The sequence below is a fragment of the Anthonomus grandis genome, chromosome 8, assembly GCF_022605725.1.
Source record: "Anthonomus grandis grandis chromosome 8, icAntGran1.3, whole genome shotgun sequence".
Classification (NCBI taxonomy): Eukaryota; Metazoa; Arthropoda; class Insecta; order Coleoptera; family Curculionidae; genus Anthonomus; species Anthonomus grandis.
The window spans coordinates 8,286,701-8,306,365 of record NC_065553.1 but is presented as its reverse complement, the minus strand read 5'-3'; the positions used below and the strand labels follow the sequence as shown (position 1 = coordinate 8,306,365).

The 19,665-nt window shown below is 28.8% G+C and overlaps 1 protein-coding gene across 2 annotated transcripts in view; it reads left to right on the top strand.

Annotated features, from left to right (window-relative positions):
- LOC126739700 (GTP-binding protein REM 1) overlaps positions 1-19,665 on the top strand; it is an 88,789-nt gene that overhangs the window by 49,307 nt on the left and 19,817 nt on the right. For both annotated transcript variants that reach the window (XM_050445493.1, XM_050445492.1), the window contains one exon: positions 18,266-18,351. In XM_050445493.1, coding sequence (XP_050301450.1) covers positions 18,266-18,351 — 86 coding nt within the window. The remainder of the gene's footprint in view (positions 1-18,265; positions 18,352-19,665) is intronic.

Here is a 19,665-nt window from a genome sequence, read left to right as displayed (position 1 = left end):
TAAAAATTAGATTAGGTAGTTTAAAGTTGAGTTAAATTAGTTTAGAGTTGTAGTGGTAGAGCAACTCTTCTATTTAGCTAGATATTTGCATTGAAACCTCTCAAATTAACTATCTGTATATTTAATAGTTAAAAGATCTGGAAATTTGGTTGGCCAAGGGAATACTAGTAGAAACCTGTTCCCACATATTTCCGTGAACTCTTCTTCAGTGAGCATAAGCTCTTAAGCAAAATCGAGACTCGTTGCGAAATAGGATTTGATTGCTAAAATCATTGGGTCGATTCTTGATACGATTCTAATATCATATTCGAAGAAATGACAAAATTACATGTTCCATACTCAAATGATAATAAAATGATCAATTCGAATATTGTTTTGATCTTTATACTAATGAAAAATTTGGTTTTTTAGTTGCTGAATATATGCTATAGGAACTCGTTTACTAGTATTCATGTATTTTTTAAGGAATAGTAATACAACGAAGGCATTATGCATACAGATGCATCTTGGCAGGGTAGGGTTTTCTGGAATTCCCAACATCTAAAAGGAATGCAATACTTTATGTTACACTAAGTAGAACCACGTAACTGGTTCTACTTTTACTTCGAAGGACCACAAACATAGGTTAAATTTTATCCCAGGAAAGACAAACGTTACATTAAAATACTGTAACGTCGGGGTTACTGCTTTACATTCCTTTAATATAGTATAAAAAAATCCGTTTTATACGCAGCACTACTTCAAATGCATAAATACTTCGACAGTATGAGAGATGAGGAGCTAATTATGACTTTCTTCGCGTTCGAACCTGCTTATGCAATCGTTAAGCACGGTTCATACTTATTAGTGAATAGCGTATTTGTTGCAAATATTTAGTTGTAACATTGTTTTATTGACTTTGACAGTAGTGTTGTGGTTTTCACAACACATCTCGTAATATAATTTCTTGAATAAACGGTATTTTACTTAGCACAACATCTTCGGTGAAATTTTTTACGTTTACCAAAGGCTTTTAAACAAACTTGTCCTTGATCATAATATAACGAACACGTTTTTGAAACCGTCGTCTCAGAACATTTGGGTGAATAGCAAATGACATGATTACTGACAATAAAAAAACTGATTTCACCAAGCATGTCTAAAATTAAGACTGAACTCTTGTTATGTTCTTTCTTCCTGAAGATAAAAAGCATGCATATTATTACATCAAACAAAAGCCATCCTTTTCCAAAAAAACGTCATATGCGCAAACCTCAGGATAAAAATTACTAGGTTATAAAAAGTTTTACTTTTAGTGTATAAAAGTATAATTTTATTTTAATATTGTCACATTATAGAGTAATTACAATTAATAATAATAAAATAAAGGAAAAGGCAACCAAGGATAAATGTATGTGAATGGATACCAAATAAGCTACTAATTATAGCACATTATATTAACGCTATATGTATATAATTACTTCATAATAACTATTATGAAACTTGATTAATCCTCTATAAATCATTAATTTATCCTGGGGGTAAATTCAACCCCAATTTGGCTAGAAACGTCCACAGGGCAATTATAATCCTAATTCCAAAATATAGAGCATGCTTGGAATAATGTCAATGGAATTCTCCGTGCCATATAGCAGCTTTATTTGGCAATACCAGATCGACCTGCATTATTAATTTGCCCATCAACAGTTTGACATTTAACGTGTATGCCAGGGCTGTTCAGTTTAGATATTATTAAAAACCATATTAAATATTCTATGGAAAATGTACGTGTTTATCCGCTAAGATCTAACCAACATGTTTACGTTTGAACTGAAAGTAATAGAATTAATAAAGTGTGGGTCATATTGATTAGAATATAGTAATAATAACTTTAATTTTAACCGGAATTTCTTCGCATTTAAAATAACCCAGCTATTCGACGTGCAAAAGGATTAAAATGGAATTGTCACTGTTTTTTGAACGGCAAAATGGAATATGTGAACAAAGAATTATAATTACGTTAGTTTCAAATAAACGCGTTCATATTTTTAATTTTTTTATCAGTTCTCTGTTTAAAGTAAAAAAACAATTTAGAAATATATAAAAAGGCTTATAAACAAGGATTCAAACGTATAGAGGAAGAAGTACAAACATGTAGAAGGAGCTGGAAAAATATAGATAGAACTTAAAAAGTGTAATATTGAAAAGGATATAAAAAAATATTTTTTTTAAATTTCAAATTAGATGGTTGTCTTTTAAGTTTATCATTTTGGGAGAAAAAATGTCGCAATGAAGGCAATATTGTTAAGTATACTCCACCTAAAAATATTTAAGATAATTATTTTATAAATATGTACTATTTTTTTAATGGTATTTTTCAGGTAATCATCATAAATAAAACCAACCGCCATCAGTATTATTTCCGTAGTAATTTCCTTTTAAATATCGTTTTAAAATTGATAACCCTTAGAATCTATCGTCGATCCCTGCGGCCCTGAAAAATATCGAGAAATAATTAATTTTAAGGCTTTTACCTTCAGCTACGTTGCTTATTTTCTAAACCACTTTATTTTATGTCTAATAAAAATCAACCGAACCGTACAAGTATTCTTGTTATATTATGTACAATTTTAAAATCCAATTTAAAAGTATTTCAATTATCTCATGATTAATTAACTTTACAGAATCTCTTATCAGATTATTTATACTATCTATATGGTAAAGTAGAGTAAAGTCAAATAAAGTGGTTGCTCCTATTTTAAAATAGTTATTGGACTAAATATCTTTTGCTTCAAAAGAATTGCTTATTTTTATGCTTTATTTAATTAACTTTAAAGCCTTTAGATAATATATGTATAATAAACCAATTTTCCAGATTTTTCTTTTTTCAATAAACAATTAAATTTTTTGTTTATTATATATCTATGGATCAAGCCAGTAACTAATTACCTGTTGTGTTAAGTCCTAAGTCGTTTTTCATGGCAGTTTTTTTTTCAAATTAATATTTTGTCTATTATAATATAGATATTCATAAATACTTAATTTATTATAAACCTAAATATAGGATCTTAACGTAGTTGAATAATTTTTTTAAAGCCTCCTGATTTTGCTAACCCATATTTTAATTACCGGATATATACCTCAAATTTAAGCATGTAATTGCATCATAAAACTACCTATTGCATCGATAGTAAAAATAAATTATATTATCATAAAAAATTTATAATACTTATGTTTAATAAATTTGTTACTAATTAAAGCATTATTTGTTTTAACTGGCATAATTTAAATGGATATTCTTTCAGTTTCTTTAAATTAAAGATATTTTTGGCACATTAATCACAGGAAGCGTATTATTATGTTATTTTTTATTTAGTCCAAAATAAAGTCACTGGAGCTTAGTGCAAAAATGAAGTATACTAGTTAGTAGTATTATTAGTTTTTTAGTTTCTTTATATACATTTATATAATTTTTTAAAATTTTAATATTATTGAGTAATGTTAATGTCGTTTACAAAAAATAGATAACTTGTAAACTGCTTAACGAAGAAATTAATTATAAATTTTATAATGTAAATATGACACTGACAAACAAAACCTAATTGGAAAGTAGGCTTACAGTACTGTATAGAAAATATATTTTTTGTTTAAATCAATATGTGCCATACCACAGTAAATTAAGCATTTTTAAGGTAAATCCAATTTCACAAATTAAATGCTGTTTATGATTGATTGAATAAATAAAATAAACTCAGTATATCGGAGTTAAATTAAATAATATAGTTAAAATTACATTTGGCACAGCTTCAATAGACGCAGGCAAAAAAGATGCCATTTCAAAACAGATGTGCTCTAAACACCTTTTAACTGTTTATAATAACTTATTAGGTTAATGAGTAACTATATCTCATTATAAATCTTTTTACATTTATGGTTAAAAGGAACTGGATTCCCTAATAATTCATTGTTTAGATCTATTTTAGATTAGGTTGTGTCTTAAATATCAGTGTTTTTAAACGGTCCTATGAAGCTGTTCAACGAGTACTTGATCAAGAGATCTATCCTAGCCAATCTATTGAATGTTGACCAATACAATAATGTTAAAAAACGTTAATAAGAATTTACCGTATAAGAAGATCTTGCTAATCTCGATCTGTTGTATTTAAGAGCCATTAAAAATATGCATTTATCAATAAAACGAGTATGTCACGAAAAAGTTCTTTAATTTTCTCCCAAAATTGAATGTGCCTTCAGCATCATGAAACGTTCTTGTTATCGTCAGGTTTTTATATAGAGACGTTATAGATCTAAAAAAATAATATATCTGGTATTCATTAATAATTTCTACGGCCTTCTCTAATTTACCTCTATACTAGTAGAATCTTATGTGCAGTGGTGACAATCACCAATTAAAAAAGATTTGAAATATTGACATAAAAGTGAACATGTTAAAATTTGAGTTGGCAATTTCTAAGACATATTCTTGACATTAATATTATAACTATTATCCTAAATAAATTACTGAACCAGTGGATTTTATTGACGACTTATTCTTGCAGTGAAGTAAGAACCCAACGAGGACTAAAAAAACAACCAGGGGTTAAAGGAATATTCATATTAAAAACAATTTCTTTAATAAAGTTTCAAATTTTTCTAGTTTTAATTTAGTTATCCCATTACAAAGAAACACCTATGTGTTTTAGGTTCATCCAATGGGTGTTTATTTTTTGTAAATAATATTACTTGCTACCTAAATATTCTTTTTAACATTAACATCTTTAAGCATAAAAAATGGCTAAGGCTTCTAAACTAGATGACAAATAATGGACATAATATATCTTGCTTACGGTTTAATCCCCTAGGGAAACACTAGGAGAATCCCGTTACCTCTTATTGTACAAGTCACGTAAAAGTGTATTAGATATCCTAGATAATTTCAGCTCACTAAGTAATACAAAAGCTTTTATATTTGCAGGGCTTTTGGTTCATTTCTAGAAATGTGTATAAAGAGAGCGAATTTTTGCTGTTTTAGTTGGGAGGTGACTTTTTTGTTATGCTAGTAGCTTGAGCTTTTTAAAAAATTTCTATTTAAGTCGTTTTCTGCAAATAGCATGCAGGGTATTTTTACTGTATGATTTTCTTCTTTACTTTTTAAGTTTTTTAGATTTTTATTTTCAAGTAATTTTCTACACAGAATATGCAGGGTATTTATACTTTCTGTACAATTGGAAAATTGCTAGAATACGACCTATATTTAATCGGAGATTCTGATCGCATAATCAGTTACAGGCTAATTTCAACATTTTGCATTTTTTTTAAAAATATTTAAAATTATTGCCAGTCATGTCAATTGAACCATATCAAAATGTTAAGAGACAAAGATTTAAAAAAATAATTAAATGAACATGTAGAAATTTATTTAGAGAATATTGAAATTACACATCTAAATTAATTTTGGAAATACTGCTGGACAAAAATTCATTGTAATATACCGGCGGATTAATATTGTATGACAATTTAAAGAAGTATATCTATGTATATATTATGAAATATAGTAAAGAAGTAAAAATATTAGAAAAGGAAAAGTTTTTGTTAATAGAGTATATGACCACCCCGTTGTTAATAACAGCTGTAAAAACAGAATCACATGGCATTGAATTCATCCAAGTACTATGCTATCTCATTTAGTAAATCTCTAAGATATAATAATAGTATAGACTCACTAAGATATAATAATAGTATAGGATATGGCAAAAGAAAATTTATTTAGACCACAGACTATTAGTTTACTCACAAGTCAATAATTTGTAAATTATTAAAAATGCTATATAGAAAAATTTTGATGTGATCCAACCGTATGGTTGATCTATCTAAAGACTCAATTTTAAGGATATTAGACGGGTGATTGAATTTCGAGCCTTAGAGCAAGTGGATTGCTTTAGTTGTTCTATTATTGTCACAGATTTACAGGATATTCTGTAAATCTGTGTTATTGTAATAATAATTTTTATTGTTGTTGCCATAGTAACTGTGTAATTAATTACTATCTGAAAGTTTAATTGTTATTAATATCCAAATTATATCACTTTTTTAGGTTAATATTATAATTCCTATTGGGCATTTGTCCAATGATAATAAATAAATCAAAAATTTATCAGGATTGGGAGATGGATCATGAGCTGCTCTTAGATCGAGTTACTTTCCTTTTTTTAATTCGTATCTACTAATCGTGAAGAAAGATTGTCGGAGAAATTTTATGTAAAAACATTGCTGCAAAAACAAAGGCAGTACCTAAGATCTTCCTACTATTCCATTAACATTGTTTGTCTATCAATTCTCTGTTAATTCTTCTTCTCTTAGTTCTAGCAAAGTATTTTATTATAGAGTAATTTTTGTAAATAATTTAAAATTAAAAAGGGTATTTTATTACATGCAGAGAGTTGATATTAATTCATGGTTTTACAGGAACAAAGTGTCAATAGTGCTCTGTTCTAGTCTTTGAATCTTAATCTTCTTGAAGCTTAAACATTTTGAGTGGCGATATCTGGAATATGTTGTATATATGTAACTCTGGATGTATTTAACTCTTAGTCATGTGGATTCAAGTGAAACACTTTAGAAGAAGTTTATGATATATTTTTATCCAAGAAGCATAATGCATTTCCATTTATAGTCTCATACAGGAGCATGCTTATTAGTTTTCAGTTGTCTACTAAAAAAAATTCACATTTTTATTATCTTTTAAGTCTTATATAATACAAAGACTGTAATTTGGTTAACTATTCGATATACCTACATAGTTAGTACATCACCAATAAATAGAATGAAGCAGTTGCAATAGAGTTTAGAATTATTATAATATCATTTCGTGTAATAATAATGTTTTATTTATTTTAGTTAGGTTTAGTTTTTTTTACATTTTAAGGTTATTAAAGTCTATATTTTTGTTGCAGCATTTTTATTATTGAAAAATATTTTCATTGTTTGACAATGCTATTCGGCTTCTAATCCATATTATCTTATCAATGTATCTTTATAAGGTAAGAATTCAAGAAGAACCTAAAATTTTGGTTGGTTTTTCTGTAACTCTCGAGTTATTATTGCTATCTTAATATGTTAAGCTATTTGCATCAGTTTTATAAAAATGTTGAAATAGAGTTACTTAATAGTACATATTCAGGAGGCTGTCAAATATAATATTTCGTAAAGCTCTTAATTATAACAATAGCTAAGGATATTTCTTCATTGACTTAATTGTAAACTATGGAAAAAAAAACATTTTTCGTGTTAAGAATATATTTTTTTGCCAAATTCGTCCATGCCAGCTGGTGTTTAAAAAAAAGCGCAACTCCTCCGCATTTTTATGACCAAAAAAAATCACATCTGTGGAGACACTTTTTTGAGTACTTTTTATTATCAGCATAATTTTTATTAACAATTATTACCAGATGTGCGTTATTTTCCGTGTTGAAAGCAGGACACATATTGATTTCGAACATATGTATGTGCTCAATTAGCGAAACGATAAAATATCTCATTTAATATTTATCAGGACATGTTTATGGTAAGTTATATCGGAAAATGACATGTAAAAATTGTATTTGAGGAAAATTGGCTCTAGAACAAATCGAGCGTTTATAGGAATTAATTTACGATGTTTTGGTTCAGAATTTAGATAAAAAGAAGCGTATGTATTTAATGCAAATAAAACTATAAAAAATATCGCTGTCACGATTAGGATAGGATTCGATTGAACGGTTGTTGAAATCTAAATATTGGTATTATTAATTGTATATGATATTTCTATAATCTAGAACCTCTTTATTATAAATGTTCTTCATATTTTTTTATAAGTTATATTCATTTATATATTTTCTTTATTAGGATTCTAAACTTTTGAACAAAAAAACATTGTCCAATTTTGAAGGTTTTTCTATTCTTTCCTTTCTTGAACCTCTATGTCATGCATACTCCCATTTTATATATCCTGCTGTGTAAATTAAAAACATACTAAAATTAGATATTTTTATATAGAGTTCAGTCGCTGTAGTGTATATAAGACCTAAAATTTACCTTTTTTTTCCAATTTCTTGAATAAAATCTATTTAAAATTAAAAAAAGGCATAGAAAAATCTATTATTTAATTCAAAATGAAATTCAAAAATTGTGCTAATAATAGGATTTTCGTGTAGTTGTATTAAAAAGAAGGTTGACCACTTGCTTTAAAGTCCAGTAATTAGTCCAGTTTTAATATAAAACTAGGCGATACATATTAATAATGGTTACAATAATTCCAATTTCGGATTTTTTGTCGAATGAAAATTTGAAAACGTTCACTAACACGTATATTAATAGAAGTATTAACAAAAAAATAATAATCCATTAAATGGAACTTTTTCCAACTATGCCTTTAAATTCTATGTAATAATAGCTAATATTAGTAGTTTTTATTTATTTTCTAACATATATAGGGCATACAATATAGTATCACAATAGAGTTTTTTTTTCCAGAATTTAAAAAAAAAAGAAAATTTAAAAAAAAGTGGCACATGTTCATGAAAACCGCAAGATTCTGCCTTTAATTGTAAGAGAGAATACGCTTATTTATTTTATTTACGCCATTCAACAGAAATACATCCAATTACTGAATGGGAAAAAAATACATTTACAATCAATAACAATAAGAAAATGCTTAAAAAGAAAAACAATGAGAAAAGTAAAGAAAAAAAAAAGTTTTACTAAGAATAGTGTACTTTTTTGATATCTGCTATGCTACAGTTAAATAAGTCACATTGACCCTGAACAGAATTATATGTGTTACAGGCTCTGCGTAGTGGAGAAAATGTTAGTCCTTGGTCTAGGTAGGTAAAATTTTTGTGAGTTTCTGGCTGATATGCGAGGTATATGAAAGTTCAATTCTTGTAATAATTCTGGCATGTCGATTAAGTTGTTCACTAATTTATATAGAAACTGCAAATCAGCAGATTTTCTTCTATCTTCTAAAGAATGAAAGAGAAATCTTTCCAGTAACCGTGAATGTGGAAAACCGATTTCTGGGTACACTCCATCGCATTTATAGCAAAGAAATTTTCTCTGTTTACCTTCAATCTCATTTATATGGTTTTGGTAATAGGGGGACCAAACTTGAGAAGCATACTCAAGTATGGATCTGACATATGAGAAGAATAAGATTTTTAGGCTGAGGATATTATCAAAATTATAAGAGTTACGTATTACAAAACCTAGCATTCTGTAACTACGTTTGACAATATCTGTAATATGTGGCTGAAAAGAAAGAGAGCTATCAAATGTTACACCTAAGTCATTCAAAACTGTTGATCTAGGGACTGTGACATTGTCTATGGTATAGTCATAAATAATTATTTTTTTCTTTAAACTGAAAGAAACAACATTAAATTTAGCAGCATTTAGAGGTAGGTTATTATTTTTACACCATGCATTAAGTTTGTTTAAGTCACTTTGAAGTAAAATACAGTCCAAAATACTGTTAATTCTATAAAAAACTTTTTTATCGTCCGCGTATAATAGACTATTTACAGAAAGTTCATCAGATATTTTATTAATAAATGAGTTGAAAAAAAGCGGTCCCAAAATTGAGCCCTGCGGGACTCCAAAGGCGGCCTTAGAAAAGACCTTAGGCCTTAGAAAAGACCTTAGCTTTCAAGACATTTAGAAAAGTTATTAATTATTGTTATAGGGCGATAGTTTTCTATAAGATTTTTGTCACTCTTTTTGTGTACCGGGATAATTTTAGATATTTTCCCAAGATCAGGAAAGCTTTCTTGTTTTAACGCTAAATTAAAAAGGAAAGTTAATGGTTTAAAGCTATGGCACAATCATAGAGAAGGAAAGCAGGAATTTTGTCGGGTCCAACAGTTGCTTTTGGTTTAATCGTTTTAAGAGCTCGTAATACTTCATCTTCCGTGAATCTGGATATAATGATGATATCTGCAAATATGTTTTGAGCATTGTTGCCAGGTTGTGTAGCAGTGGAAGAAATATGTGCACTTTTAAAGAAATCTGCGAATGCGTTTGCAATAGCTTGAGGATCAGACATAATCATTCCCTGTTGGTCAGTCATATTTTGAGGTAACAAATTGTTATTTTGTGAGCTTTGAATTAGCTTCCAAAAATTGTTTGGTTGGGAAAATAAATTATTTTCAAGATTAACACAGTATTGTCTGTGTGACAGTTCAATATCTTTTTTGATTTTCGATCGCAGCTCTCTTAATTTAGTTAAATCATATATAACCAAATATTATTATATTATAATGAAAATTAGACAATTGAACTCTCTATTGAAGTATTCTAGACATAACTTCTATCCAGTTTATAGCAGTTTTATAGAGGTCAAAAAGAAACAAAATCCTTTAGCAAATTTATGGCTAAAATTATTAAACCAGCAAAGCGATAGGTTCACCAATACTCAATAAATATCAAGTGAAGCATTTAAAGTTTTCTCATAAAACCTAAATTTCATATCGCGCCGGTATTAATTTCCTTGTTTTCGAGAGTCTTGACGTCAAACCGCAACCAGTTTTATCAACTTAAAGGCTTTTAAAACCCGGCAATTTTTCTTTTCAAAAGTATACAAACTTGTATCCTCTCCCTTCGTTATCGTTTATTATTTTTGGAAATGGTTTTGTATACAACGCGCGCTGCTGGCGGTAAGCAATACTCGCTTTACGTTTTATTTAACTAAAGTAAGCTATTTATGATTTATGTTCATATTGATTTATTATAAAATTCAAATATACTATTAATAAATTGTTGATTGTTTTTGTTTCAAAAAGTGACTTACTGCAACGCAAAAATATTTCACTAGTTGACCAAAGATTGTGTATTAAAAGTGGAATTTTGAGGGTGTGTCTACGCACAATAAAATGCAAAACATCTTTAAACCAATGTATTATTCATTTCGGCTATTGTTATAGCCATCATCAGAAAAAAAACATAGAAATCATAAACTTCTAATCTTAATAAGTACTAAAAACCTCCCAGAATTATATAAAATACATCACAAAAGTTCTAAAATTCCTTGCTTAACCTTTAGGTTCCTTAATATAAACTATAAACTTGTGATTTTAAATTATCTATATTAGAATAACAAGATAATATTCTCTGTAATACTGTGTGGTTTGTCCAATATAGTATTTAGGGTGTGATAGATGCTATATTGGACAAACCAGATAGTATTAAAAAAATGCATATATCAGCATTATGATTGTAAAGACATGATCGTATTAAGTCCGAAAAAACAGCATTAGCACAGCATCATTTTGTTACAAATCACTTTTTTGATTTTTTTGATCGTGACCGCGTTCGTTTATTTGTAAATATATATGTATATCGTAGTAAATATGTAAATAAGTGATATGTTAGTGATGTGAAGTATAAAAAAAAATATAGTCACATACTTCACAGTAAACAGCTAATTTTTATAAAATCTTTAGTTTGTCAGTTTTATAGATGTTGCGATTTTAATGTTGTATTCTATTTTAATTATTTATTATTTTTGTTTCTTTTAATTGCCTATAAGTTAAGTAAATTTTTTTTTATTTTTTATAATATAAAAAAGATTTGTATTTATAATGTTGATGTAATGTTTTAAAATTAATATTCAATTAGGTGCTTACGAAAAAAAAATTGTTCTGTTTCTTAATTACAACCTTGAAAAAGACGTAAATAAACGTCGAAACATCGGCAACTTTTCAAAAAACAAAGATTTTGATTTTTTGGTACTAAACCTGCAAATTCCATGTACGCTATATTATTTGTGTAAAATAAGTTGACTAATAGGAACTTTTAATGTAGTAATATTTATCAAATAATTTGTTGTGTTCTCCTTAAGATTAATAAGGTGGTAAAGGAAACCACTATTTGTTCTATTTATGCATTGGAATACCCTTGTACTTCAACTGCCTGGACAAAAGGAATTTAATGACATTGACAAATAAGCGGGAAAATGTGACGTCCCTTGTATATACTACACCCTAGGAACGAAGTAAGAAATTTTTCCTGTTTAAAAAAAAATGGCGCCAATATACCTCGAACTCAATAAACATCCAACTGCCAGGAATAATGAAAAAATTCTTCAAATGCCTGCTTAAAGAGATTTAATAACATTGACAAGTGAGTAAGGAGATTTTAAATCACTTTTCAAATTTCAATGTAAAGTCCAGGGACGAATTAAGGGATTTTTTCTGTTTTTCAAAAAAAAAACTGGCGTTAATTTTCCTGGGCATAAATAAACATCCGACTGTCCACAAATAGTGAAAGAAATTCTTTAGATACCTGGACTAAATGAATTTAGTGACATTGACAGATGAGCGGGGGAACATGACGTCACTTATCAAATGTCAATGTAAAGTTCAGGGATGAACTAAAGATTTTGTACGTTAACGGTTTGGATTAAAGGAATTTAATGACATTGACAAATAAGCGGGGAGATGTAACGTCACTTGCATGTACTACAGCCTAGGAACGAAGTAAGGAATTTTTTCTGTTTAAAAAAAAATGGCGTCAATTTACCTGGAACTCAATAAACATCCAACTGCCAGGAATAATGAAAAAATTCTTCAAATACCTGGATTAAAGAGATTTACATGCACATAAAGGTAAGGTCCCCAGTATTGATTCTAATTTAAGCAAGAAGACCTCAGAACAAGATGATGAAGAACAATAAACACCCAATATAAACAGGTTTAAAATATTAGAGAACATAGCACTACGCTCAAAACTCATTTCACAACTAAAATCACTACATTCAAAACTCCTAAAAAAATAAAACCATTCATTACACACTCATCATAGATCCCCCATGTAGATGTTTCGTCCTGAAAAATTTTGAAATAATACTATAATTAGGGATAGGAATAAGTTTCAATCAATAAATAATTTACGTGTTTATCTCTAACTTCCTTAATTCATGCTTTAAAGCATTCTTATTCATCATTTAATACTATGAAAATAAAAACTTATTTGTTATTCTAATCTGAAAGCACTTCTTAACTTTTTAGTAAAATTTTTCTAATGAAACATTAATCTAGTGGTGTAATAATGGAAATTTAAAAAAAACAATTTTCTTCGGGTTTACCCAGTAACAAGTTTATTGTGACTTTCGATAAACTTAAATTTCATCCTAAAGCTATCAAACTTCGTAAACGGACTGACCATTATCAAATTACAGAAAAGTTGAACACGTGTGGCCAACTTTTAAGTTCGAGGGTCCGAGACAGCTTCACTTTTATCGCAAATAAACCAAAAGCAATATTTGTTGATAACTGTCGGTTGACAAGCCTCAATAAATAATTTTATTTTATTTAAAATGGACAATATAAAAGATTTATGAGGAGTTGGTATTCTAAAATTAACTGACATACATATTCAGTCGAATTTAGATTTATTGTTTGGTCAACGGCCAATTGCCAATAGTTTTTCGATTGTTGTTAACCGTTCATTTAAAGTTTAACGGGTCAATAAAATACAACTGGCCGATTAAAAATAGCTGACAATGATTCAGTAAAAGGAAATATGATTTAAAAAATTGTAATAAGGAAAGTAAAAAAAGTGTAATAAGGTAATTTGTGGAGAAAGTTATGAAGAAAAGGATGGTAGAATTTTTGGACGCTAATAAAGTTCTTAATACTTCTCACTTTAGCTTACAAGCTTCAAAAAATACCACTGATGCAGTATTTCACTTGTTGGAAAGATTCTATTTGGGACTTAATGACGGAGAAGCAGCGGCAGTCGTTGATGACTGTGTATCGCATAAGTTCCTTATCTGATCAGTTGACAATTTCAGCAGGGGTACCACAAGATCTGTTTTGGGTCCACTTCTTTTTTTTCTTTATGTCAATGACTTACTCTCAATAATAAAACATGGGCAGTGTACCTCTTTTGCTGATGATGCCACATTGCTATGGCATGATACAGATGCACAATTTCTACTCAAAAAAATTAATGAGGATTTATGCAGAATCAAGACTTGGTGTGACTGTAATTATTTGTCCTTTAATGTAACCATAATGTGCTTTTGAACAAAGAGCCTATTTTAAACACAAATAATAACAAGATTCTTGGTCTAATAATAGATGACAAATTAAAGTTCGAGAGACATATAGAGAAATTTCGCTAAAACATGCTTCTGGTTGCTTTGCAATTAGAACCATTGCCAGTCAACTTAATAAGCAAATATCAAAAAGTGCTTATTTTGCCTTAATTGATTCCCACCTAAGGTATGGTATTTGCTTTTGGGGATGTTGCCCAGGTTACTTATTTCAATCTATCTTTATTTTGCAAAAGCGCGTCCTAAGATACCTCTGCAATATTGGATATAGAGAATCTTCTAAAGCATATTTTATTTCTGAAAAAATTTTAACCTTCAATATTTATAATCGAATCTGTTTGCTTAATGCATAAAAAATATTCGACAGCAATTACTTCTCAGAATACTATTGTTACTCGCTCTACATTTAAAATAAACCTTCCTATACATCTTCCATGAGCTATCATTCTATTAAGAAACTGTTTACCCATCTTCCTATTTCCATTAGAAGGATTTCTAATTATATTAAATCAAAAGGAAAGTGAGGAAAATATTACCCAGAGCTGTATTGTAATTTTATTTTATCTCTTACATTTATAAGTTTTAATTTTATGTAGTAGATAATTTAATATGGAAAAGCTTTGTCTATAAGAATTTTGTATTCTTCAGATAATAAAGCATATTCTGACTTTGACTAAACAAATATGAATTAAAAAAAAAATAGATTGAGTAGTTGAAAATGTATTAAAAATAACTCTAAAACATGTATGAAATGCCTGATTGTATAGTAAACCTCTACACTCGTGTACAATTCTACCTATTCCATACTTGTTAAAAATATCGATATTTTTGGATCACATGGTGACAATGCTGGCACCATTAGCAACGAGCGGTGTTGTCATATGTTATCGGAAACAGAACCCGTGCTGTGTGTCATGATTCTAAAATAGGACTTTAGTCTCTTAAAATCCGTTGACTCTACCAACACCTTTTATGTTGGCCATACACGCGTCTTACAAATAAAATCAAGACCTCAGCTCTATAGAACGTTCCCATTCCAGGCCGATGCATCCAGAATCTAGGCACATTGTTCGTTTGCCAGAACTAAAAAGCCCGTGTAAACGACACCTTTGTTCCAGGCGACATCCGTTTATATAAGCCTCGTAAATTTCGCTTTTAGAAACGGCTTTAGCTTTTGAAAACAGCGAGGATTGTGTGAATTTTATAAAATAACTGTATAAGCGTATAAGGTTTTTATATGAAATAAAAATGAATATTTTTACGTCGCAATGACTACTAAAGGAAAAACAAAACGTAAATACTGTGAGAATATCCAGATTCCTCATGCAAACTTGAATATAGAGATAGAACAGCATATTATTACTGTTCCACTAACTATTATCTTAAGACCAAGTAAATATTGACAAACTAATAATTTAAACATAATTTAGCCTCAGTTATAAACGCCCTTTGCAGTTGTGTTTACTGAGTACATCATTTACCCTTCACTGTAAACTGTTGTAATTTATTAACTTAAAGTTAGTTTAGCTTGGTTAAAAATATATAATTTGAAAACACACTTTTTTTTCGTTGTTTTAGTCATATTTGATGTAAGTTATGAACTCTTAATTAGTTTCGCTCCACTTTATAAACGATTTATAAACGAAGTTAACGCGTTCGTAGTCCAGTTTTAAATGCATAATACAGATATCTGATGTTAATGTAGTAGTTTACATTATTCTATTTTATTGTTGTATTACTAACCTTATTTCAATTGTACAATTTATAAACTTTCCTGTATAAGTATAATATGTTTTGTAAACTGTAAATAATGAATCTATGTCAAATACGTTTGTGAATGATATAGGGCTATTACGATTATTCAAGCTGGTTTAAACTGAACTGCGAACTCCGAATTGCTTTTGTAAGGCTGGCTAAAGTGAATTCTCAATTCCAGGAGGTGCATTAATTAGTTTCCTATTTATGTCATATACTTTGGTATGTAATGTTATATTTGTATTAAGAATATAGGTAACTCCTCTACACACAGAAATATTTTATTAAAAAATTATATATTTCCAGAGACGTTGGACCTATAAACCTTGTATCTCTATTTTATTGTGTTAATTCTTATGTGTATATTCTTTGAAAAAATCATGTTTTGTGATGTTTAAAACACAAAAATCAATAATCCAGTAGTGCCAATAAATTAAAATTTTCTTTAAAATTAATTTTGGGTAAATTAATCGGGATTTACTACCTGCTAAGGACATTAAAGAATTACTTAGAGAAAAAAACCTAGTTAAGAGAAAATTACTTATCTCGTAAAAAGAAAACTTTAAAGCAAATCTTAAATTTAGGATAAGCTTTTTAATTTTTTTTTTAATCTCAACTGCATTACCCCTCGCGGTTATTAAGTTTCACCTAATACTAAGGGTGAGTGTACATAAAAATATTGTCCCAATGCGCGTAAGATCACAGTTTCATTGATTAATTTTACTTTTATATTTACTTCTTCTGAAATAAAAGAAATGCTTTATCTCTATATTTTTTCTAAAACCACTTATGAGCACCATTTAAACAGAACTATACGTATGTACAATTTTCTACACTTTCCTACATTTGTTGGCATTAATATAATAGCAAAGCATAATTTGTCATAAGGCATAACCTAAATGCATCTCCTTCTCCAAACACCTTTTCTTTATAGATGTTTTTTTGCTTATGAAACTTATATTTCTTTAATATGTTTTATATGTATATATCGGACGACTGTATAATTATTATTTAAATAATAAACGCATATACTTCCATAACGTACGTGTATTAACTGATCTGATGGTTAATTCCAAAATAGGCATCTGTGACATATGACATTGACATAATTAAATTAACCTAAGAACTGAAACTCTTAAAATCTAAAGCCATGGCTACACTGTTAGCCATGAGCGATAGCACCTGGACAACTCCAAACATATGTATATTCTAAATGAGCTTTTTAGGAAAAGTCATGGAAAAAGGAGAAATTAGGTTACAGCAATATAGAGGGAAATTTATTTTGGAAATTTGAATATCACCTATTTTTTCCATAATTCTCGGCATAATTTACAAGATTCATTTTACATTATTTAAAAAAAATATATACATAATATATGAATATAATCTTATATTGTTAATAAAGAAAAATCAATTCCAATTAAGATGGTGCAAGGATTAGTGATGATGAACAATTTACAGATTTCAAATGAGATGACAAAAAAAACGTTAATAAGACCTTATTGTTGTAAGCAATATAATTTATGTACAAAACTTTACCTATAATTATAACAAGCAATATAACCAAATAAAAATGATGTTTATTGTTATGCGAATATCTAATAAAATAAAATTTAGTATTATTATATGATGAAGTTTTTTTCTACATTTTTTTATTACGACTACATATTTTAAATCTTTCATATAATATTCCTTTATTTAGCTTTAGAATTTTATTAAAATATGTTCACTGCTTTAAAATTATTAATAATATAATTTTCATACTTAAGAAAATGTTATTCAGATAAATCCAGCACAGGTGACTTTGTTGCTCTTAGAAATTGAAAAATAAAAAAATGCCATTTGTATAAAACTATGTTGTTCAATGCAAGCATAGCGCGTTTTTAACTCTTAGGATGTGAGAACAAATACAAATGTCTTTGAAATTTTGGTAACAAAGATTAATGTATAATAAACATTAAAAAAAATCTTATAGGACTAGTTTGTCAAGTTTCTTTCTTCGGCGTTACATTCATGACAAATAATATAAAAATTTTAAAAACATGAAATTAATTATTTGAGATACTTAACAGGTGTGGGAGTTTGATGACCTATTAATTTTAAACCATTCAGTATTATAATTAATTAATTTCATATTTCTGAATCTACCAGTCCCTTGACAAGTGACTTCTAAAAGATTTTTTTAACTTACCACTATCGGCGATGCGCCTCCTTATATACTCGGCGGAACGTTGTTCAGGAAGATTCCCGCTTGACCTTCGAGATGTCGTGCGGTGGACCACTTGTGTTGTGTCATTCCGGAATGACGGAGAATCAGCTGATTTCCTGATGTTTACAATAGCAATTGCTCTAAATACCAAAATCAGCATACATTTTTAGGTTTATTTTTTTTAAACTATTTAAGTTGTTATTGTTTAATACATTCAATAATTTTTGTTTCAGATATTTTAATAAAAACACAAACAGTATCAATTATGCTCAACGGTGAAGAATCCGAACTGACTTTTCAAAACCTTCCCAATTCCAAGGTAAGTAGTTTTAATGTTATTTCTACTTTCTTGTCTAATGTTTACTTTCCTATCAAAAATTAATAACAATATTCAGTAGCGTTATGAAACTGCAAACAAAATGTTCAAAAAATTTAAAAATATTAGGATTGTTATAACTAACATTAACATTAAAATTACAGTCCAACTTTGATACCTTAAATTTTTAATAACTCGACATAAATTCGTTAGCAATAGTATCAGAACTAAACATTATGGGTAACTCTTACTTGATAACTCGAACTTTAATAACCCGGATTTCTTGATAATATAAACAAAATGTTTGGCAACACCTTTAATAAGTCGAATTTCTCAAAGAGGTCCTTAGTTTCGCGTGTTTATAAAAGGTTCGTCACCTTAACTTTTAAAAATCAAAAGTGTCATGGAGAAAAGCACAGCAATCAACGAGTTATATTAATAATGGCTGCAAGTACCTATGAATGGGTCAGAAAAAGTAAACTGCTCTTAATAGGCAAAAGTAATGCACCTCGCTGCTTTAGGGGCATCAAGTGGTTGCCTCTAGACTACAAAGCAAATACAAAGGCATGGATGACTGGAGCCCTTTTGAGGCATGGTTGTTAAAGTTGAACAAGCAAGTTGGAAACAATAAAAGAAAAATTATTCTGTATATTGATAACTGTCCAGCCCATCCCAAAAATATTAAACAGAAGCTGGAATTCAACACACCTGCCTTTTTCTCTCCAAATATGACATCAAAATTACAACCATTGGATCAAGGGATCATACAAAATTTTAAATGCCATTATTGTCGACGAATTTTAAGAAAAACTTTAAAAAATTTAGACGAAAACAAGGAAATTAACATTACTTTAATGAACTGTGTGTCGATGAAATAACCAAAGCATGGAATATTGATGTTAAGCATGAGACCATTTCTAATTGTTTTAAAAAGACCGGCTTTGGCTAGTATTCTGAATGGGAAGAGGAGGATGAAATTCCTTTTTCCTAAGTGAACGCTTACAAGAAAGCAGTGAGGAGGAAATTCAGCTAAAAGAGCAATATGACTTTTATAGTAGTATGAAAATTTCAGAACGGGTTAACTTTGATGACTATAAGCATGTGGATGATGATATTGTTACTTCTGATATCCCGACGGATGAGGATATTATAGAGCTTTACAAATCCACTCCAGATAAAGAGCCCAATAATATAGCTGATGAAAGTGATAATGATATTGATGATGATTTTAAGGAAGACTTTGAAAAACGGCCTTCAAATGAGTCAGTTGCAAGTTCCTTGACAATTTTACGTTCGTATTTAAAAACAAATAAAAAC